This window comes from Lontra canadensis, unplaced genomic scaffold (genome assembly GCF_010015895.1).
Source record: "Lontra canadensis isolate GAN:19392208 unplaced genomic scaffold, GSC_riverotter_1.0 scaffold200, whole genome shotgun sequence".
Lineage (NCBI taxonomy): Eukaryota > Metazoa > Chordata > Mammalia > Carnivora > Mustelidae > Lontra > Lontra canadensis.
This window is the reverse complement of record NW_022631194.1, coordinates 1045800-1068590: the sequence shown is the minus strand read 5'-3', so window position 1 is coordinate 1068590 and position 22791 is coordinate 1045800. Positions and strand designations below refer to the sequence as shown.

Sequence of the window (22791 nt, the reverse complement as noted above, 5' to 3'; positions counted from 1 at the left end):
AAAAGGCAATTTGAGTGTGTCTCTAGTAGAATGGGCTTAATATTAGTCTTTTCCAATATTAGTGCTAGTTGTATGGTAAGACTTTTTGGCTATGAGAATATATGCTTGGGTTATACAAAACTGAAAGCTTGGATTTTTCTCTCACAGCTTCCCATGGAGTGTTCTTGTTGTGGACGAAGCTCACAGGTTGAAAAACCAAAGCTCCTTGCTGCATAAGACCCTTTCAGAGGTAAACTCACAGGATAGTCTGTAGTTTTTGTACAACTTCTTTTAAAAAAATACTATCTCGGACCTGTATAGAGTTAGTTAGATTGAAACATTTTTTTTTTAGTCAAATTTCTGTAGGGCCAAATAAACATTTTATGAGTGACAGAGGTGGTACTTAATATGGCCTAACTTCTTCCTCTTATCTTTTACGTAGGAGACAACATTTACTGAAATCTGGGCATCAGATAATAAGATACTACTTCAATAAAATATATTGTATTTTTGGAAATGTTTCAACTCTTTTGATCTTCTTCAGAGGGGTAATTAAAAATAATCTGTTAAAACTCTTCTGTCTGCAGTAGCAGATACATCTGACATATTTTACCATTTCCCCATTTACCTTTTTTAAGGATTTGATAATTCAGGGGAGCCTTGGGAGGTCAGTGGGTTAAGCCTCTGCTTTCAGCTCAAGTCATGATCGCAGGGTCCTAGATCAAGCCCCGCATTGGGCTTTCTGCTTGGTAGGAAGCCTGCTTTCCCCGCTCTCTCTGCCTACCTCTCTGCCTACTTGTGATCTCTCTCTCTGTCAAATAAATAAATAAAGTTAAAAAAGAGATTTGATAATTCACATGGAGTAATGAAGAGACCCACCCCATTGCATGCCATTGACTGTTAGCTCTAGTCTCTCTTGTCTTTGTCATACTTTTAAGTGTGGTACCCTTAATCTCATTCCCTTCGCTTGATCTCTAGCACCATTCTGGCACAATGAGAAATGAGAAATGTCAGTGTAGCCCTAGATTTGCCCTCTTTTCTGAGGAGCCAAGGGAATAGCTTGTGAGTAAGAAGTGCCCTTCTCCTTGCTGATCTTTAAATGAGACCATGTATGCGAATTCCTGTGGCCGTCATTGAGGTTTGCTCCCTGTCGTATAACATGTCCTATCACAAATGAGTTAATAAAGTTAGAAGTGATTTGGAGGAAAGTCTTAGGTCCAAATTCTCTGTTTACTGGCTAAAAGTTAGTAGTTTTTAGCACTGTAATGCAGATATGGCCACTGTTATTAGTCCATTCTCAAAGATTGCTATCCCCTGGTGGGCCCCCTCTGCTCTATGATGTCTTTTGCCTTCTTTTAGGGACTCTTTAATAGTATCTTTTCCCCAAGAGATTGTCATATTCTGGCACATAACCCTATAAGAGACTGCTTCATAAACTACCATGCCAGTTTATTAATGCATGATGGGAGAAGAGAACCAGGTGTTGTAAAGGAACCCCGGGGTCTGGAGTGGAGAAATGAAGTTCTGTTGCCAGTCCTAGACTCTTTCCTTGTTATTTGTAAGGAAACTGAGTCTCAGAGGGATTATGTGAGGAATTTCTGTGTCATCTAAGCATGATATGGGGTTTGAATTGCAGACAACTTGTTGGTTGGAAAGAAATGTATTTATTGATAGGGCTGAGAGGTGGGGAGAAGGGTGGTGCCTTTCCCCCCCTTTAGAATATTGTTTTCAGCTTGTTTGTAAGAGCTGGCAGCGATTTACAGTGAAACGTAGGGAGCTGGTTGTACAATTTATGCTATACCTCATTTACATTTACAAAGTACATTCACAGAGTAAGAACAGGACCTTGACAAAATAAGGCTGCCATGAAAAATTATGTAGAGGAATATTTAGCAACATGGGATATGTTTGCAAAGTATCTTACACACAAAGAAGTTTTAAAAATTCTGTATACAGGTGCGCCTGGGTGGCTCAGTTGGTTGAGCGTCTGTCTTTGGCTCAGGTCATGATGTCACGGTCCTGGGATCAAGCCCGTGTAGGGCTCCCTGCTCAGAGGGAAGCCTGCTTCTCTCTCTCTGTTTGCCTGCTGCTCTGCCTACTTTTGTTCTCTCTCTGTCAAATAAATGAATAAAATCTTTAAAAAAAAAATACTGTATACAAAGAGATTGTCTCTGGATTTTTTTTCACCCAGTTATAAGTTTTGATACTAAATGGACACTACTGTGAATAAATATATTGGCTCATATGACGGTGTAAGTTGACTATAGTAACCAACAATCCTGATTATCTTTTTGACTTCATATTATTTGGTCACCCCAGCTCTTTGCTTGGTGAACACATCGTAAAGAGGTCAGTTGGTTGTTGAAAGCATTTATTTCTGACCAGTTCCCATACTTAAGTTCTATGAAAACATTGCCCAGCAGCAGAGCAGGTACGAGTGGGTGGACATTGATGAAACAATTTAAAAAGAAAGCAAATAAAGGAGATTGCAAAAAAAAAAATAGTAATGTAACATTTTCAAATCAGTTTTATTTGTGTCATTCCATCTGTTACCTTTTCTGATATTAATCGGTATCTTCTTATGACCTCTCCCAAATCAAAATGTAGAAACAATAATAAAAATAAAAATCATCAGTAATCTTACTCCTGTGCATACATTAACATTTGGTACATCTGCTGCCATATCCTTTGCTGTGCATGTGAACACCCAAACACATAAATAAATATGCATATATATTATTTTAGAAACTAAAATATACTGTATTTTTATATTTAAAATAAGGTGTGTGGGCGCCTGGGTGGCTTAGTGGGTTAAAGCCTCTGCCTTTGGCTAAGGTCATGATCCTAGGGTCCTGGGATCGAGCCCCACATTGGGCTCCCTCCTTGGTGGGGAGCCTGTTTCCTCCTCTCTCTCTGCCTGCCTCTCTGCCTACTTGTGATCTCTGTCTGTCAAATAAATAAAATCTAAAAAAAAAATAAGGTGTGTGTATGTACATATGGGTATATCTGTATCAATGTATCATATTGTATTTCAGTTTTTAAAATAACATATACAGGATATAGCTCTCTGCTTTTGCTGCATTTAATTCAAATGGTATAAGTTCTTATTAATGTTGGTTTAGAGGTTGTCCTTTGCTTAACTTAATACCTATTATTGTCTTTCCTAACTTTTTATTTAATTAGTCTTGTATTCTTCTTCTTACCTGTTGCTCAAAATTTAAAGAATTTCTTTCATTTTGGCCTGTATAAGGCCCAGAAACATCCAGAAGTCTTGATGTTTTGAATGTGATGCTCTGTAAAGTTGTACAGAAGGACATTCTTTTAGTGTAGATCTTGCTTCTCGCTTGTAGTGGTGGGGCTGATGCTGTAGCTTTTTCAGACTGCTTGAGTATGTACCATGTGCCTCTGATGCCTCAGAAGACTCATCCATGTGGGTAATAAAATACAGCTTGAATCCCCACTACGATTGAATAATGATAGCCATATCAAATGCTCATGTAGTACTTCAGAATTCACACAGTGATTTTCCTTACCTCCTTGTAACAGTATCTCCTTCACAGAATTATTGTCCCCTTCTTACAACTGAAGAGGTATTATTTCCTATATCAGATCTCTAGTATACAGCTTGAACCAGTTTTCTGGTTCATGTCCTCATGGTCATCCCATTAAATTACGCCTCTCTCTGTACAGGTAAAGGTTGTAATGGGGAACTTGGTCTTCTTGGTTTATGGATTTTTTACTTTATTCATTTATGTATTTGAGTTCTCAGTAGTCTTCAGTCTCCTGTTGACCGGAACTCCCATCCAGAACAGCCTCCAAGAACTCTACTCTCTTCTCAGCTTTGTGGAGCCTGATCTCTTTCCCAAGGAGCAGGTGGGAGATTTTGTTCAGCATTACCAGGATATTGAGAAGGAGTCTGAGTCAGGCAAGTTCCCTTCCTAGAAATCATGCCAAAAAGTCTGGGCCTAGAACCTGCCCTGGTGCATAACAGATATGGGGTTATAGGTAGAAAAGAAAGAGAATTGATAACTGGAGGACACCTCCTAGGGAGATAAAGAGCCACACAAAACTGAGGTGGTGCTAGATCCCTCAGGTTGTTCCCAGTTGTCTGCTATTTGTGATTCTTATTTGTTACATGATTCTACAGGAGGGCTTAATGGATCATTTTGGGAAGAAGTAGAAAGTGTCTGCTTCTCCCCCGCTTCAACACATAACTTCTTTACTTTTGTAACTTGTTAACTTTCTGTGCTATTTACTGAGGCAGAAACCACTCCTCAGCATTCCATAGCACTGGGGTTTCTGTTAACAGTGCATCAAAACCAAGAGTCTGGGATAAGTGGGTGGTGAAAGCAAAGGAGGGGAGCCATCATTTATACAGCTGCCAGTTGCAGTCTTCTTCCTCTTGTACTTTTGCCCCACTGCCTTGTTGAATTACCTGTCTATCCCCTGTATTGTTACCCCAGGATGATTGTGCAAAATAAGTGCTAGGCATGCCAACTAGTGGGGATATATGTACTAGGTGAGTATGAATTGGAAGAGCTTCTCATAGCAGAAATGCCCGTACCACAAGCTGGAGATTACCTGGGGAACCTCCTCCGATTGCCTCCATGTTTAGGGTTGCCAGATAAAATATATGACCCCCGGTCAAATACTACATGGGACATACTCCTATTACAAAATTATTTTGTTGTTTATGTGGAATTTATATTTCACTGCATTCTTGTATTTTTATTTGCTGTACCTGGCAACCCAACATGCAGTGGAATTCCAGTTCAGGCTAGTTTTTGAAGTTCATGATGCCTGGGGAAGGAACAAAGATATTGAACTGAAAAGAACTGGGTCTGAATAATAGCAACATTGGTGTCCAGCTGTGTAACTTTGAATAAGGTGTGCTTAACTTAGCTATAAAAATGGGGACAATTTGGGTGCCTAGGTGGCTTGGTTGGGCCTTCACACTGCCTTCAGTTGGGGTTGTGATCCCGGAGTTGTGGGATTGAGTCCCGCATTGGGCTCCCAGCTCCATGGGGAGTCTGCTTCTCCCTCTGACCTTCTCCCCTCTCATGTTCTCTCTCTCAAATAAATAAATAAATAATCTTAAAAAAATGGGGACAATATTATTTGTCCCTCTACTTCTGAGCTCTTACGGTGTTTAATCAGATTAAGTGCAGAAGTATCCTGGAAACCGTAAAACTTCATGCAGATGAGAAATTATTAATAAAAATTAAGTTCTTTTTAAATTTTTTTTAGATTTTATGTATGTATTTGAGAGAGAGCATGACGGGAGAGGTCAGAGGGAGAAGCAGACTCCTGCCAAGCAGGGAGCCTGATGTGGCACTTGATCCCAGGACTCCAGGATCATGATCTGAGCCAAAGGCAGTTGCTTAACCAACTGATCCAGCCAGGTGCCCCTAAAAATTAAGTTCTTTGAGTGTTCCTAGTTCTTAAGTTGACAGCCAGTAATAATTTCAGGAGGAGTTGGGAAAAAGAACCCAATGAAGGAAGAAATATGGTTGGCCCTTCAACCAGGGGTTAGGGATGTTGACGGCCCCCACACAGTCGAAAATCTGCTGTAACTTTTGACTTCCCAAACTTAACTACTAATAGCCTGCCGTTAACTGGGTGCTTTAATGGTAGTGTAAACAATGACCACATAGTTGGTGTGTTATATGTGTTAGACTGTATTCTTAACAGTCAAGTGTCCCAGAGGAAAGAAAATGCTAAGAAAATCCTAAGGAAGCAAAAATATACTTACAGTAGTACTGTATTTATTGTATTTATTGAAAAAAAATCTGCATTTAAGTCAACCTGCGCAGTTCAAACCCATGTTCAAGGTTCACCTGTACTATGAAAAATCACCATACTGGTCTAGCATGTGGAACTGGCATGAAAATTTCATCCGACTCTTCTTCTTGTTATTTTTTTTCCCCTTACACAGCAAGGGAACTACACAAACTCCTGCAGCCATTTCTGTTGAGGCGGGTGAAAGCTGAGGTAGCTACAGAGCTTCCCAAGAAGACAGAGGTAGTGCTGTACCATGGCATGTCAGCACTGCAGAAAAGATACTACAAGGCCATTTTGATGAAAGACCTAGGTAATCAGAGGGCACTTGACTGTTTAGAAATTAAACAAGGAGGGGATTTTATTATTATCCCAGGATGATTGTTCAAAATAAATGCTAGGCATGCCTGCTAGTGGGTATACATGTACTAGGTGAGTAAATATTTTATTATCATACTTGGTTTGTATAGTAATACGGATGGAATTTTATATTCTGAATAATGTTGAGGTCAGCTGCAGTGAAACCGTGTGGGGTTTCTTTACAGTAAAACAGACTTCATTGGTTGTTGCACTTGTGAAATCCCCCCAGTTGTCCTTACTATGTGGAAGTTAGTTAAACAAACACTTCTAGGTATGCCAGTCATGCCTTTCATTTTTCCACCCTATCAGATATTTAACACATTGCAAAGCTGTTTTGTTGGATCAGATTCACTGAGAGGAATTGGGAGTGGGAACAGAGAGAGTAGAACAGTCTGTCACTCTGTGTTATTTTATCCCTTGGCTCCACAACAGTAGTTAAAGGAAGGACTTTAGAATTGTGTAAAATAACAACATGCTCCCGAGTTCATTTTATAGTTAGGCTTCTTTAAAACAAAGTGGTAGTTAAGAAAATTTTGTGTGAATAAGCTGTTAATTCTTTTTTTTTTTTTTTTAAGATTTTATTTATTTATTTAACAGATCACAAGTAGGCAGAGAGGCAGGCAAAGAGAGAGGGGGAAGCAGGCTCCCCGCCGAGCAGGGAGCCCAATGCAGGGTCTGATTCCAGGACCCTGAGACCATGAGCCAAGCTGAAGGCAGAGGCCTGACCCACTGAGCCTCCCAGGCGCCCCTATGCTGTTAATTTTCTTTCTTTCTTTTTTTTTTTTTAAAAGATTTTATTTATTTATTTGACAGACACAGATCTCAAGTAGGCAGAGAGGCAGGCAGAGAGAAAGGAGGAAGCAGGCTCCCTGCTGAGCAGAGAGCCTGATGCAGGGCCCAATCCCAGGACCCCGGGACCATGACCTGAGCCGAAGGCAGAGGCTTTAACCTGGGGAGACACCCAGGCGCCCCTATGCTGTTAATTCTTAATACAATTCAGTGAAATTTAGGAGGTCATTACAGGTTTAAGAGATCTGTTACTGAATAAATAAGGTTAACTTAGTGTTTTTATTTTGTTTTGTTTTTGTTTTTGTTCTACTAGTAATCCATATCTCTCTGTCTGTTGCTGTTTTCAGATGCATTTGAAAATGAGATGGCAAAGAAAGTTAAACTTCAGAATGTCTTGTCCCAGCTTCGAAAGTGTGTGGATCACCCATATCTCTTTGATGGTGAGACAAATGCCCTTTTTTCCTCACACTGCTTTTCATGAACATTTCTGTGGCCACATCATTCTTCAAAAGAATTGCCTGTATTTACTGTCTAGTTTTTCCCCCATTTTCTTTTGTTAATTTTATGTTAATATAATCTAATATATTGTTCATAGTCAACTTTTTTCAATTGTCCCCTTAGTGTCTCTTTATGGCTTTGATTTTCTTCTCTCTTTAAATTCAAAATCGAGTCATAGATCTGAATTTGTCTCTTTATTCTCCTGTAATCCAGAAACATTACTCAGGGGTTTTTATTTGTTTGTTTTTGTTTTTTGCCTTTGTTGATCTTACCTGAAATTATAGTTTTGAAGAATCTCAGGGCTGCTTGTTTTAATGGGTTGTCTCATAATCTGGCTTTAGGGATCATTTCTTCATGATTAGATGTCTCATTGTCTTTTTTTTTCCCCTAAAGATTTTATTTATTTATGACTGAGAGAGAGAGTGAGAGAGGGAACACAAGCAGGGGGAGCTGGAGAGGGAGAATGGGTCTCGATGTGGGGCTTGATCCCAGTATGCTGGGATCATGACCTGAGTCGAAGGCAGACACTTAACGACTGAGCCACCCATGCGCCCCTGTCTTTTTTCTTTTTTTTTAAAGTGGGCTCCACACTCAGCCAACTGTGGAGGCCAGTGCAGGGCTTGAACTCATGACCCTCACGTCAAGACCTGAGATGGAGTCAGATGCTCAACCAACTGAGCCATCCAGGTGTCCCTAGATGTCCCATTGTCTTAAACCCACTCCATTGTTAGCCTTTCGTTACCACCCTTAAACTTGGCGGGTTTACCAGGGATCTCCGGATGGTTGTCAGTTTGCATTTTAATTAATCTCTCAAAACCTTTGACACAGTTGATAACTTCTTTCTTGAAACACTTTCTTCCTTTGCCTTCTAGAACAGTGCTTTCTCTTGCTTCTCCATTTCCCTACCTCTGTTCCTTCTCATCCTTCTTTGCTGCTTCCCCTCCATTTTAGAGATGTCTGTAAATTTCCCTCTAAGTGCTGTTTTAGCTACATACCAAATGAGGGCTTTTTTGATTCACTCCGATGGGTAGCTTTTGGGATACTTCTAGGACTTCTGTGGCCGTGGGGGCACTAGAATGGATAGGATCAATGTGGAGGGTTTGCTGGAGTCATTTTAAGGGAGTATTTATAAGTAGCACTCTGAATTGTTTTAAATGTCACAGAATCTTAATCAGGTACATTTTAGAATCTTTTTTTAAGGCAGGGGGCGTGGATTTTGAAAGAAGCCCTCTAGGTTATTCTGACTGCCACACCCGCCCCCCCACCTTGAGAATTACTAGTTAATACATCTAAGCATTATTTCTTGATTTGTTTTCTTGAGTGAGTCTCAAATTTTCAGTTCTCTGGCTTTTAGCATGTCCTTGTGCCTCCTTCTTGTAAAGAGTGGGCTTGTTCCTTGGGTGGGCATTTATTAGGCATGTTGGGAGTGTTATGCTCTCTGATTGATGTTAAGCAGGGCCAAGATTATCATACAAATAATTATAAAATGTCTCAAAGAGAGATGAGACTAGGGCCCATTATCAATTAGGAGGAGCTTGGCCTCTTGCTGTAGCCTCACCATCAGCTTTTGTACTTAAGGAGTCTGCCCTGGTCAGGGGACACATTATTGGGAATAGGTTCCCTTTTTTCTCAGGTGTGGAACCAGAGCCTTTTGAGATTGGAGACCACCTGATTGAGGCCAGTGGGAAACTTCATCTATTGGATAAGCTGCTGGCATTCCTGTATTCCAGGTAGGTGGTTGGTTTACATTTTCTGCTCTGAGCTGATAATTTTTTAAACCAGGTGATTCACTGATTTCTTTTTTTTCTTTAAGATTTTATTTATTTAGGGGCGCCTGGGTGGCTCAGTGGGTTAAGCCTCTGCCTTCGGCTCAGGTCATGATCTCAGGGTCCTGGGATCGAGCCCCGCATCGGGCTCTCTGCTCAGCGGGGAGCCTGCTTCCTCCTCTCTCTCTGCCTGTCTCTCTGCCCTACTTGTGATCTCTGTCAAATAAATAAATAAAATAAAATAAAATAAAAAGATTTTATTTATTTATTTGAGGGAGAGATAGCGAGTGAAAGAACACGAGCGGGGGAGCAGGGAGAGGGAGAAGCAGGTTTCTCCCTGAGCAGGGAGCTCAATGTGGGGCTCGATCCTGACTTGAGCCAGGCAGATGCTTAACTGACTGAGCCAGTCAGGTGCCTGAATTTACTGATTTCTTGAGACTAATTCCAGTTTTCCTTTTTTAAAGATCCTGATTCGGGTTCCACCTTCACTGCAACTACACCCACACCCCATCCCACCCCACCCTATCCCCTCCATAATCGTCCTTCCCTTTCCTGAATTCCTACAGCACCTAGGATCCTAATCCAGCATTTGGCAGTGCACTCCCTTAATCTGCTCTCTGTTTAATTGATGTGTAGGAATCTCATTACTCCAGCTGTATTGTTTAGTTCCCCCAAAACAGAGATAACATCAAACATTTCTTTTTTAATTGCCTGCTGTTACCTTACACTGAATTGGCACCTAATGAGGGCTTAGTAAATATGCATCTTTGTTAACCTGTAGGGTTTGGTTCAAAGAGAACTTGCAGAACTCTTACCCAGAAACATGGGTTGGGTAGCAGAAGACCGAGTCATTCCTGGAACCTTTAAAGGTTCAGTTCAGCTAAATGTTCAGTGGCTTGGCATCCAGCCTCTACCTCATCCTCCTGGTCCCCAGAGGGACAAAGAAGTCTAGAAAAAGCCCAGCTTCCTAAGGATTTCAAAGTTGTCCCTTCAGCGCAACTGTGTCAGGTGAGCCTGAACTAACCGTAAGACCTGAGATTTGGCAAAACTACCCAACATTAGGAGTGTGCAAGCCAAATAATTGCATGTCTCAATGTATTTTATTGGCTTTGATATAGCTAGTATAAGTGTGTTAGAGGTGGAGGAGGACCCGTAAACATCTTTCCAACCTTTTAATTTCATAGGTGATGAAACAGGCCCAGAGTGGTCCTGTGGCTTGTCTAAAGTCACACAGCCAGCAGATGACAGAGATGGGATTAGAATTGAGGTCCTCAACTTCAGCGCCTTTTCCATACGTTTAGGGCTAGAGTCTTGAAGGAGTTCTTCATAATTGTTCCTTTATACATATCACAAGCTCAGGTTAAATTAGTTTTCCTAATGAGACTCCTGTTTTTACAGTGTTAACATTATTTTCTTTGTGAAAACTTAAATATTTTTTATTTTTAAAGATTTTATTTATTTGATAGATCACAAGTAGGTAGAGAGGCAGGCAGAGAGAGAGGAGGAAGCAGGCTCCCTGATGAACAGAGAGCCCGATGCGGGGCTTGATCCCAGGACTCTGAGATCATGACCTGAGCTGAAAGCAGAGGCTTAACCCACTGCGCCACCCAGGCACCCCTTTTTGTGAAAACTTAAAATAATACCTGATAGCATGGGACTGTAGGCTTATCTTTATTCTTGACTTAATTCATTTTGCCTCCTCCTTTCCCTTCTTCTCCCTATACATTAGTTTTTTTAATGTATCATATATGTGATATGAGATACAGCTATAGATGAGAGGATGGTGATTTTACACCCTCAACTAGAGAATGGCCATAGATGGCTGACCACAAGTTCTTCAGGATTTCCAGTTGGGTTTTGTGCGTTTGAATTTTGCACTTTATTCTTCACGTACCTTTATTTATTTTGCTATTAAAATGGATGTGTATATTTCTTTCCATTAGTAAATTGACATTTCAGAAAGAGGTTATCCTGGGGCTTTTTATACCCCGTGGTGCATTGACACATGCTCCTGGGAATATCTGTAGTTTGAGAACTTAGGCTCTGCAGAATATGGCTACATGTGGTTATTTATGTGGAACATTTAGCATTTCTGAGGGAAGTCTCTGTAAGTGATTATGGTATCTATATTTCTGCGTCAGAATTTCATTTATTTATAAACTTGTATTCTTTGGTAAGTTTCCCCTGAGGGAAACTCACCTTAAATACTTAGAGTTGGCAGACTTTCCTTTTCTCTTTCTTGCCAGGGGCCATCGAGTTTTACTTTTCTCCCAGATGACCCAGATGTTGGATATTCTCCAAGACTACATGGACTATAGAGGTGACATTCCTTGGCCACTACGTTGCTTAAGCCATTTTTAGACTTAACAGTCTAATAGGTCCATGAAGGGTAATCCAGGGGGTGGCGCAGAGTGGAGATGTTACAGAGGAAAGCAGTCAAAGAACATTATTTTGGACCGAAGAAAGATTGGAAGTAAGGAGAGAGGTGTTTTACACAAAGACTGACAGCTGGGTAAAGACACATGGGAAGAAATAAACATAGATTCCATTGGCAATGTGATTTAAAATTATGGGCACTGGAAAAAAAATCCGAGTTGCAGAACTATTGAGTGTTTTTGAAAAAAATGTTTACAAAAAAAGCTTTTGGTGTCTTAGTACCATTTAGTTCGGCAGTTGAGCACTTAACTCAGGATCAGTAGAAAAAGATGAAATTATAGAGATCCCATTTGTCAACCAAGGGAAAGGAATATTTTTTCTATATAAACAATAGGGAATGTAAGTTATTACCTGGGGATTCTGTTTAATATATAATAAAATGTATGTGGAATGCTGGGAAAAGGCTGTAACACTGACTGATCTTGAAATCAGTGGTGAGAGAGTATCAGCTTCAGACCTTGCTGTTTAAAACCTGAATTCAGAGTAGATCTCTCGGAGCCATTTGATGTCCCCTGAGTACTACAGTAGAGTACCTGGTCCACTGGACAATTGCAGGAAATGCCATTAGCATGTTGAGGGATCCCCAGATTCACAAACTTGAGCATGTAATTCCCCTTCCTGACAGGGGTCTGTGCTAATGGGTGGAGAACCTGAAGCTTCATTGAAAGGCAGCTGCTGGGCCACTGGGCAGGCTCACTCACAAGCTCCTAAGTGCTTGTCTTCCTCCTTGCATAAGTAAGAATTCTGTTGCGGCAGAATTGGAAACTACGCACAGCATGGTTCACAGTGTGCTTCAGGGTTGGGATAGTTAGAATTGACTTTTAACCCACGAACACCAAATACATTGACTGCATATATTTAAAAAACCCAGAGAGGTATATTATGTTGAGTTCTTTTGTAAAACAAATGTCGCCTAAATTTAGATTTTTACCATGGGATTTGCTGAAAGTAGGGGCATACCTATATACGAAAAAGGACAAAATTAGAATTTGGTTTTGAGCTGACAGTGTTTTATTACCCAAAGAATATGTGAAAAGGGTTTCTATTTCTGTTTTCTTTTTCTGTGTGAAGGGTACAGCTATGAGCGTGTGGATGGTTCTGTGAGAGGAGAGGAGAGACACCTGGCCATTAAGAACTTTGGACAGCAGCCTGTTTTTATTTTTCTCCTGAGTACCAGGGCAGGTAGGCCACGAAGGCATTGGCAAAAGCAGACAAATCAGGGGAAGATAGAGTACTTTTACATCCCAGCCATTAGTATGTTTTCCCCTAATTCTCTGGAAGGTGAGGTCATCAACAAGGAACATAAAAAAGGGAAATTGAGGGAGTTGCCATAAATTAATCAAAGTTTTGGACTCCTAGCATGGGGTTCTTTCCTGTCCAAGTTCTCTAAGCTGCCAGCTCAGAGAAATAAGGCTGGAGCCAGGGGTTGTGGGAAAGTGATTTTAATTTGCTTTGACCACTGACCTGGGATTGTCCCAGAAGTTGTCTGTAATTTCGTGGACAGTTTTACTCCCATTCAGCAGAGAAAACACTCCTTCTCAGCTGTGAATTTGGGAAGTAAGATAACAACAACCTGTTTGCTACTTACCCCTCCTCCATAAGTAGCTCTGGAATCGTGCTGTAAAGGCTTAGTAAAAATCCCTTTTTAAAAAAACTTGTGATTATAATGAAATCGCCAGCTCTTTAGAATTATTTTTAACATTATCTTTATGAGGTAAGTCATAAATATTTTATGTGTTATTTATAGTGCTATACCAGTTAAAGACTGCCTTTATAGACACTTTAGTCATTTGAAATCAGTTCTCAGAGATGAAATTATTCTTATTTCCTGGAGCAAGCCCACCTTAAATTAGTTTTGAACTTACAGAATCTTAAACTATGATCTTATTTTTTGTAGATATAATCTTTTTTTTTTTAAGATCTTTATTTATTTATTTGGGAGAGAGTGAGCTAGAGAGAGAGCACTAGTGGGGTGGAGGGGCAGAAGGAAAGAGAGAGAAGCAGACTCCCCGCTGAGCAGGGAGCTTATCCCAGGACCCTGAGATCATGACCTGACCCGAAGGCAGACACTTACTTGACTGAGCCACACAGGTGCCCTGTAGACCTAATTTTGATGCAATAGATGCAGGAACACTAAAGGGATTTGTGTCCTCTATTAAGGAGAGATCAGCATCTTTTTAAAGAGATAGTTCCATCTTAGAAAGCATTTATGAAGTGTCTCGTACTGTAAGAGTACATAAAAGATGGGTTAGGTAGAATCCTTGACCATAAGGAGATTGCTTCACTTGTTTCCATTATTCTAGACGGCTCCCTGAATCAGCCATTTATCACGTTCTCTGTTGTCTCAGGGATGATTTTAGGAGACACTGGAAGGATCAGAGCAAATGCATTTTCAATGTTGGAAAACTGTGCTATTTATTCATTACCGATTTCTTCATCTTCACGTTTAAAGATCTTCATCTTCACATTTCTTCATCTTCACATCATAAAGTAGCATTATGTTTCAGTGGTCTGAAATGAGGAAGAAAGAGTCAGCCCTTGGAGTACTCAGAATCAGTCAATACAGGGTAATCTATTTGGAGAACTGAAGCAGTCCTGGACATGAGTGTTTTCCAAACAGTAACAATCATGTTTGCCATCACTTTTTAAGCTGTAGATTAGGAGAACTATCATTTCATTTAACAGGTTTCCCTCCAACTTTCAAATATGCCTGTGATTGAAGCATATTGCCACCAGATGGCAGTGATAGCTCACGGTATGTCCCAAGCAAGACTGGAGAGTAGCTTATTTGTAAAACGTCTCTCCTTAATGGAGAAGCACTGAACTGAGACAACATTAACCTAAGAAGATGATAATTTTTATGGAGCACACTTTAATGAAATAAGTGCCTGGGAGATAATTACGGTGTAGTGAGTAAAAAGCAAAGGCTCTGGAGCCAGACGGACTTGTGGGACTAGAGCACTGACTAGTGCTCTTTCACTTTCTAGCTGTGTGATCTCTAAAATGTCCCTTGGCTTCTCTGTTCTTTTATCTATAAAATGTGAAGAATAATAATAAGTGACTCATAAGGTTGTTGTGAGGATTAAAGGAGCTGATACTGGTAAAGTGCTTAGAACAGTGCTTGGCACATAGTAAGCCCAGCACAAGTGTAGTTGGCATTATTATGAGGCATAATTTAGCATCTCTCAGTAATCAGTCTTTATTATTTCTTTATTCCAACTTTAATTTTATATGAAGCCTTTAATTAGAATATTCCTGCCTGACTTGTCTTGAGAGCCAGCTTAGAGTCAGTAGCCCATCTCAAAAGTTAATCCTTAATTCAGGGTCTTGGAACAAGCCCTTTTAGGCTCGCTTGTCTCAGCAATGAGCTGTAACGACCCTGGCAAGAGGGAGTCCCTTTTGTACTTGTTTCCACATTAATCAAAGACAAGGCTGTAATTTGCTTTCATGGTTCTCTTAATTAATTCTCATCATCCAAAGAGCCGCCTCAGCCCTTTTCCTACAACGCTGAAGAAGGATTGGAAAGTTGTCCCATGGAGTGTTCTTGTCCTGTGGTTGGTTTTGTTACCTTCTCTTTGATTAATGTGGAAACAAATACAGAGAAGAGTTTCTGAAGTTTTCTCCTGTCAGAGAGAGGTAGTTTCCTGCTCTGCTTAGGAGTGTAATAAATAAGTATCATCCTCTGTTCTCATTAGCCTGTATCAGGGATCTTGCTACCTTAGCTGTAACCTGCAGTGGATGTTAAGTCCTCTCTTAACAGTGCCTGCAGCAGAAGACCTCTCGCAGATTTAAAACTGTTTTCTTTTGAAAGAGCATGCATCCTCTTACACTGAGTATTCTAAATGAACCAATCAAACCATTTAAAATGGCTTCCTGGCACTAACATCAGAATGTACTTTGGCTACTTGGCCCTGCTCCTCTCATTCTGTTCCCTTTAGTAGTTAAATTTTCCCAAGTTAGGCAGTATGAGCCTGGGTAGCACTATTAACCACTCCAAGGTCCTGGAGTTGGGGATGGAGTGTCAGTTTGAAGGGTGAGGCCAATTGTTTTGATTGATCTTAATTTACCAATTATACTGCTGTGGCCTTGTGCCTTTATTGTCTAGCCCTAGCCAGTGTGCTGCTGATCATGTTCCTTTTGCGTTGTTTGCAGGAGGAGTTGGCATGAACTTAACGGCTGCAGATACCGTTATTTTTGTCGACAGTGATTTCAATCCTCAGAATGACTTGCAGGCAGCTGCCAGGGCTCACCGGATTGGCCAGAACAAGTGAGAGATTTCAGCACCAGCGTCCTTCCACATCCTGGGCTCCTCAGTTCTGGGTTGGGGAAGAAGGTGAAGAAGCTGGTCCTGTCACGACCCAGAGTAGAGGGCGAGAGAGCACTGAGTTTTAGCCCAGCTTTGCTGCTGACTCCTTGAAGGCTGCTGGCCAGCGCACATTCTCATTCAAAACTTACTTCATTAAAAAGCACAATCAAACCCTGAAAAGACTAGAAGGAACCTTTAGAAGTTATTTAACTCCTCTTTCCTGAATTAAGGTCCAATTCAGTTTAAAAATGAACTTAGAAAGTTGTGGAGTTAAGCTAAAGAGATGGGCCTTACCTTTTGACCAGAGGTTTTCTTCCTGTGTTCCCATCAGACACCCCAGTTTAGGGCCCCCACCTCATCCCTTCCTTGACTTTCTTGGAAAGCTTCTGTGAGGCCAGATCTCTCTAACAAATGCTCAGATCCACTTAGTACAGTCTCCCTTTAGTTGTACCCTGAACGTGGCATTTTGGGTTTACTTCCTTTTAAGTGTATCAGCCTTGCATACTTGTGTTCATCTGTGCAGACCCTCAAGGCACACTCCTCTCCTTTGTTTCTGTACAGGTCTGTTAAAGTTATTCGGCTGATTGGCCGAGACACTGTGGAGGAGATAGTCTGTAGGAAAGCAGCCTCCAAACTGCAGCTGACCAATGCAGTCATAGAGGGAGGCCATTTTACTCTGGGGGCCCAGAAACCTGCAGCCAATGCTGACCTCCAGGTATCATATGTTGTTCTTCCCTTAAGAATGTGTCATATTGTCAGTACTTTCTTATGGGTAAGAAAGTAAACACAAAGAACTGGTATTCACACCCACTTTCCCCAACTACACATTTGCTCCCTGGCCAGACGTATCTCCCATGGTACCTACCACATGCAAGCAAGGAGCTGGAGATGAACATGATATAAAGGTAGAGGAGTATGGAATAATAGGGATGGGCTTTAGGTCCCCCTCACTTGGATTCAGATCCAACCCTTGTCACTTAGAGGCTATGTAGCTTTGAGCAGGTATCTTCACTTCTCAGTTGTACTCTGTTTGCATTTCAAAAAAATGAGAATACTACAAGTTACCTCAGAGGACTGTTAAAAAAAAATTTAAATAAAGAACTCAGCATAATAAGTGACAATTAATCCCATACCTCATCTTAACCCCAGACCCTTTGATCAGTGAGTGACCTTCATAGTCAGAGGCGGGTAAATGAGACCAGGAATTCAAAATTATGCTTTAGGAAAAAGGGATGAAAGAAGAAATTGCTTGAAGATGGGAATATTGGATAGGAAACAAATGCTGACTTGAAGATTTTCTCTTCTGGAAGAGGACTTCAAGTTATTCTATAGTAGCCATGGGTTAAAATTAGAACCCATATTATAATATATCCTAGGTTCTTCCATTTTCTTCCATTTTGGCCCAGGGAGCATATTCACTGAAACAGTCAGAAGCACTTCAGATAATACTTAGCACACAGTAAGCATTCAATAAGTGTTCACTACATCTGCCTCTCTGTAGGATAATGAACCTGCTTCTCTCTTTCAGGACTTGAGAGTCCTATATCTCTTAGATTTAATAAACCACAGCGACCTCTTTTATTACTGGGTTATTTTAAAACAAACAATGAACAAACTGTTTTCATCTCAGACAGGGGCATTGGGTTGTCACCTTTGTTTTTGGCAACCAAAGAGATAATTAGTGTAGTCTGGATGGGGAAGAGACAAAGCAGACTTTAGAGCCAGAATTTAACCTTCTGGTATCCTTGAGCCGGGCAAGATATACAACAGCCCTCTCAAACAGCTGGTCTTGGGAACACTTTACATTCCCACCAGTATTTGGCTCACAAATACTAGACCATCTAGAGAAAACTGACCCAGGCTAAAAGGGTAAGATAGGAACTAGCAGCCAAGATGTGAGTCTACCTTGATTTGGAATCTCTGAGAGTTAGTGTTTAAGGATTTGCAAAGCTGGAAGTAGGAAGCTAAAGCCAGGGAAGTTATTTGAACTGTATCCCTAGGGAGTAGGCTAAGGGTGCGTTTGAGTTAAGAGAAGCAGGGTAGTGCAGTGCCAGAGGAATGTCCAGGAAGATTAGAATCGAAAAACAGTCTTCAGGTCTGGCCATCAGTTGTGACTGGTCTTTGCGAAGGTGTTTCCATAGGGCACTGTGGTAGAAAACCAGATTGCTGAAGGAAAGAAGTCAGTTAATCGTAGTACCATAAAGTACATTAAGTGCATTAAGTAAGCGTAGCCTTCTTCTAAGTTTGTCAGTGCGAGAGAAGCTAATTTGATTTCTCGTGTGGCTGCTGGAAGTGCCTGTGAGAAGGACTCAAAAGTGCTATAGATAATGCAGGATATTACTGTTCTTTAGGGGAAAAATGGCTGTTTTTTCTTGTTATAGAGAATTGTCAAAGTCAACATCACTGATCAGTATTTATCTCTCTGCTTGGCCATCATCCAACTACTAAATGATCGTGTTGGTATCATCATCATGGGGAGAGAAGAATGGCCAACCAACAGGGAAGGGGATTTGCCTTGTGTCATTACACCATGTAACAGATCACTGACATCCCAATGCTTGTTTTCGTGAGAAGTAACTGGGCTTTTTCATTTTCTCCATTCAAGCTGAGTGAGATACTCAAATTTGGTTTGGATAAACTGCTGTCATCTGAGGGCAGCACCATGGATGAAATAGACCTGGAGACGATCCTGGGAGAAACAAAAGATGGCCAGTGGATCTCTGAAGCCTTGCCTACAGTGGAAGGCAGAGTCGGGGAGCAAGAGGAAGGCAGTAAGTGGGAAGTGAGAGTAGAGCAAATTGCACGGCTGCCCAAGTTAGACATGAGTGAGATTGGTCCCCATAGGAAGTCCTGGATGGTGCTCCCTGGGGCATCTTTTCCTACCCACCCTGTTCTTATTTTGGGCACACTGTTTAAGACATCCTTCCTCCAAGAACTCTTCCTAGACTGACTGGAAATTGTCTGACTGTTCCTTTGTAGCTGAACTTTGAACCCAACTCAATGATATTAATGCTTTTAGTAATATCTCAAAGATTTTAATTTGTACCACTTCTGCCTTGGTGGCAAGCATCTTCTCCTCTGTTTAGTGAATCCCACTGTCCTTAGTGTGGCGCCCCCCACATTTTCCTTTTCTCAATATTTTCTGAATAGTAGAGTGATTGTTTTTTGCATTGGTTGAACATTTATTCTGTGTTTGATCAGGAGTGTGTACTGCATCACAGGCTTTATACCTGTTTTTTCATTTAATCTTCACTGTACCCATAAGGTGTAGGTACTGCTTTTTTTTTTTTTTTAAAGATTTTATTTATTTATTTGACAGAGATCACAAGTAGGAAGAGTGGCAGGCAGAGGGAGGGGGAGAAGCAGGCTCCCCGCTGGGCAGAGCGCCAGATGCGGGGCTCAGTCCCAGGACCCAGGGATCATGGATTATAACCTGAGCCGAAGGCAGAGGCTTAACCCACTGAGCCACCCAGGTGCCCCGGTATTGCTTATTTTTTAGTGAAACAATACACGTAAATTATGAGAGGATTATTATCTTTTCTGAACTTGGTCAGCATTTGTCTTTTTTGTCCATTACAGTTCTGAGTATATGAATTTCTGTCTTGAAGTCTTTATGAGGATATAGTCTTCACATAATCTCTGCGAGATGTTCCCTGCGGTTTTAGACTTATTTTTGTCGTGCACCAGTGGCAGCAGGGATTCAGTGTGGACGGGTTGAGGTTTAAGAGTCTTATCTAGACTTTTTAGTGCAAGAGTACCTTATTCCACAGATACATAGATAAGTAGTTTCTTTGCTAGATGATGCCTCCTTTTTTGGTAGGGAGTGGGGTTGTCATGACTTCTGGTTTTGCGATTCTCTTGTCTTAGGATTCCCCGTTTCCATCACTTGCTTTCTTTTTTTGCCACAAAACTGCCAAAGGGTGTCTTTTTCTCCTCCAACAGTAGTGCCTTCCCAAATTGCTGGCTGCATGCATTTTCTGGCCCCTTCTTTTCAGTTCCTTAGTAGCCTGTGCTCTGATCTACCATGTCAGAGACTTGTACGTATTATTTTCGCATGTAGGGTGTGGTGCTCTTCGGGGGGCTGTGTCCAACACTGCCAGTCTCTGCCTTACTCTCTAGGGTGGGCTTGGGAGCTGACATCATTGGTGTTTGGGTGTGTATTTCTCTGTTTACCTGCAAATGAAAGTTTGTAATGTTCTCGGACTCCTCGTTTTATAGTAGACATGGATTAGGGTGGTTTTATAGGGTATATGGAGAGATTGGAATTTAGGCAGCTAGTATTATTCTGTAGGACACAACTCTTCTCATATTTTATCTTTTAAATATTAGCATCCCATTTTTATTCTTCCAGTACTCTTGTTCTCGGTTTTAATTTTATCCTATTTTTGTTTTACAGGTATAATGTCCTCCTCTGAGACATTTATTATAGCTTTTATTCTTTTTTTAAAGATTTTATTAGAGAGAAAGAGAAAGCACGAGTTGGGGGAGGGGCAGAGAGAGAAGCAGGCTGCCTGCTGAGCAGGGAGCCCAATGCAGGACTAGATCCCAGGACCTTGGGATCATGACCTGAGCCGAAGGCAGATGCTTAACCAACTGAGCCACCCAGGTGCCCCTGTTATAGCTTTTGAAAAGTAACCTTTGGCCCCCAACATTTTTTTTCTCTTTCCTCCCATTGCTGCTTTTGCTGCTTTTTTTCAAAATTTGCTTTGGACACTCTTATTTTTGTCTTGAGTTTTCTTGAAATAGCTGGTGTCCTCTGGCTGTCTGAAAACAACGTTCACTGAACTGTGCCAGTGAAGTGCCCAAGCTGATAGGCAGCCTGAAGCCAAGCAGGAATATGGGCTCTTTGTCTTTATTCCAGCACTACTGGTTGGGGAGCCAGCTTCTGCATTGAGGAGGCCTTCCCAGATGTCTGTAGGTCTTTTCACTGGGCAACTTAGTTTCTCCAGAGATGAATCTTTTAGTATCTTTCTTGGGTTGGAATAAACCTGTTCAAATTGAAGAAACAGTGGGTAACAAGGGTTCATGGTACTCCTGTTATTTCTCTCAGATCCCCCACTCTCTAGCACCTTGTCCTTGTACGTCTTTTGAAGGATTGACAGGGTCTCTAGTCTTATAATCACCCCTTGACTAGGCACCTGTGTCTGGCATCTGTGGTCTTTATCTATTCTTAGTGCTTTAGCACTTTACATTTTCCAAGAGTTATTGAACTTTCCGTTCACTATTGTATCATATCTTTTCAAAATCCCTTTTGAAAATCCCCAAAGCTTTTCAAAATAGTGGTTTTAGGTAGAAGAAATGGATTCATGTGACCCTATTTTGAAGTTATACTTGGATTACATGAAATATTGAAGCTTGCACCCATTTCTGTACTCATCTAGATTAACTTCAGGTTATTTTCCTAATGTTAGTAGAGCAAAATAAAATTTTGCTGTTTTCCAAAAAGATAATCTTCAGTCAGTGCCCCTGCCAGAAAAGATTTCCTACTTGTATTAAAATTTGGAATCTTGTCTTTGATCAGTGAGTACATCTTCACTCTGTGGTAGATGATTCTACTAGCAGGACATAGATGAGGGTCTAGACCTGTGGTCTCCAGCCTCATCTTGGCTGCAAAGTGAGAACAGGGAGCACGATTAAAAATAATAGAAATGAATTTAAAACAAGAACAAATAAAAAACAGGGTTGCTTTAATCTGGAATGCCAGGGTTTTTTTTAAAAGCATGTTTGTAAGTTGAGAATTGCATGCAATATGAAGCTACATATGTTGATCATATTTGACACTTCTCAGCTCTATTTTTTTTTCCACTTGTTGATAGAGCACCTCATTGAAAGCCCCCTGCTGATTTAATTAGCAAATGCCAATTAGAATTACAGCTGGTTGGATTTGGGTACAAGTGCGAAGCAATTGATCTCTTGAGAATGAAAATGTTTTGCTTTCATACTCTCTAGAGAAAACATACTTAAAGCTGATTTCATAATGCTGTGAAAATACATTCTTTGGTAGTATGTGCTATTAAATACGCTTCACTTTAGAATCATTATCTCACCTCTCTGGGTTGCTGGTCTTGGCTTGTCATGACTTCTCTTTATCACTGATTCATGATCTTGGCACATCACCCAAACTTTCAGCCTTTGTGTCCTCATCTATAAAATGGTGCTATTAATGTCTGCTTTACTCTTTTAAATAGTTGAAAAATTAAATGTGATAATAGAGACGAAAGTGTTCCAATAGCATAAAATACTATCAAGATTACACTATTGTCATTATTGTTATTACTATAATTAGTATTTGCTGGCCTGTTCATTCTCCGTTCTTCTACAGACACCAGAATGCCCTGAAAAGAGCAGGGTGGCTTTTGAGTGAAAATCCTGCCGCCTTCATTTATTAGTAGTGAGAACTGGGGAGTCCCTTAATCCCTGTTTGAGCTTCATTTCTCCCTTTCTTCTATGGGGTTAGTTAAAACAGGATTGTGGGGAGGCTCATAAAGATACTTCATGAGACCTGAAAAGAACATTAGAAATCTAAGGAATTATTTTTGTGATTCTCCATTTTCTTAGAGATTTGCCACTTGTTCCTTATTACAGAAAAGAGGAGAAAGAGTTGAGTATTAAGTATGTGCAGAATAAAAAAAATAATGTTTTCAGTTATTTTTTATTAAGTGGTCTTAATATCAGTGAGACCTATGCTGGAGAGTAATGTGGAAGCAGTTATGAGTGAGCCCAAGATTCAGCAGGGTGGAAGGTATCCAACAGAGACTTGCATACCAGCTAGAGGAGGACCAAAGGGCATTAGCCACATCCTCTCCTTTAAATAGTAAATGTGTGAGACTCCCTCCCGTGCCCCCCCCCCCCCCCCCCCCCCCCCCCCCCCCCCCCCCC

General features: G+C 40.9%; 1 protein-coding gene across 5 annotated transcripts in view; it reads left to right on the top strand.

The window, feature by feature from the left end:
- CHD1L (chromodomain helicase DNA binding protein 1 like) overlaps positions 1–22791 on the top strand; it is a 129754-nt gene that overhangs the window by 88989 nt on the left and 17974 nt on the right. For 4 of the 5 annotated variants that reach the window (XM_032848119.1, XM_032848117.1, XM_032848116.1 and 1 more), the window contains exons 6-15: positions 148–229; positions 3742–3904; positions 5915–6070; positions 7254–7346; positions 9038–9134; positions 11417–11490; positions 12678–12788; positions 15759–15873; positions 16474–16627; positions 18518–18683. In XM_032848119.1, the coding sequence (XP_032704010.1) occupies positions 148–229; positions 3742–3904; positions 5915–6070; positions 7254–7346; positions 9038–9134; positions 11417–11490; positions 12678–12788; positions 15759–15873; positions 16474–16627; positions 18518–18683 (1211 nt within the window). The remainder of the gene's footprint in view (positions 1–147; positions 230–3741; positions 3905–5914; positions 6071–7253; positions 7347–9037; positions 9135–11416; positions 11491–12677; positions 12789–15758; positions 15874–16473; positions 16628–18517; positions 18684–22791) is intronic. The other variant, XM_032848118.1, reaches the window with a different exon arrangement.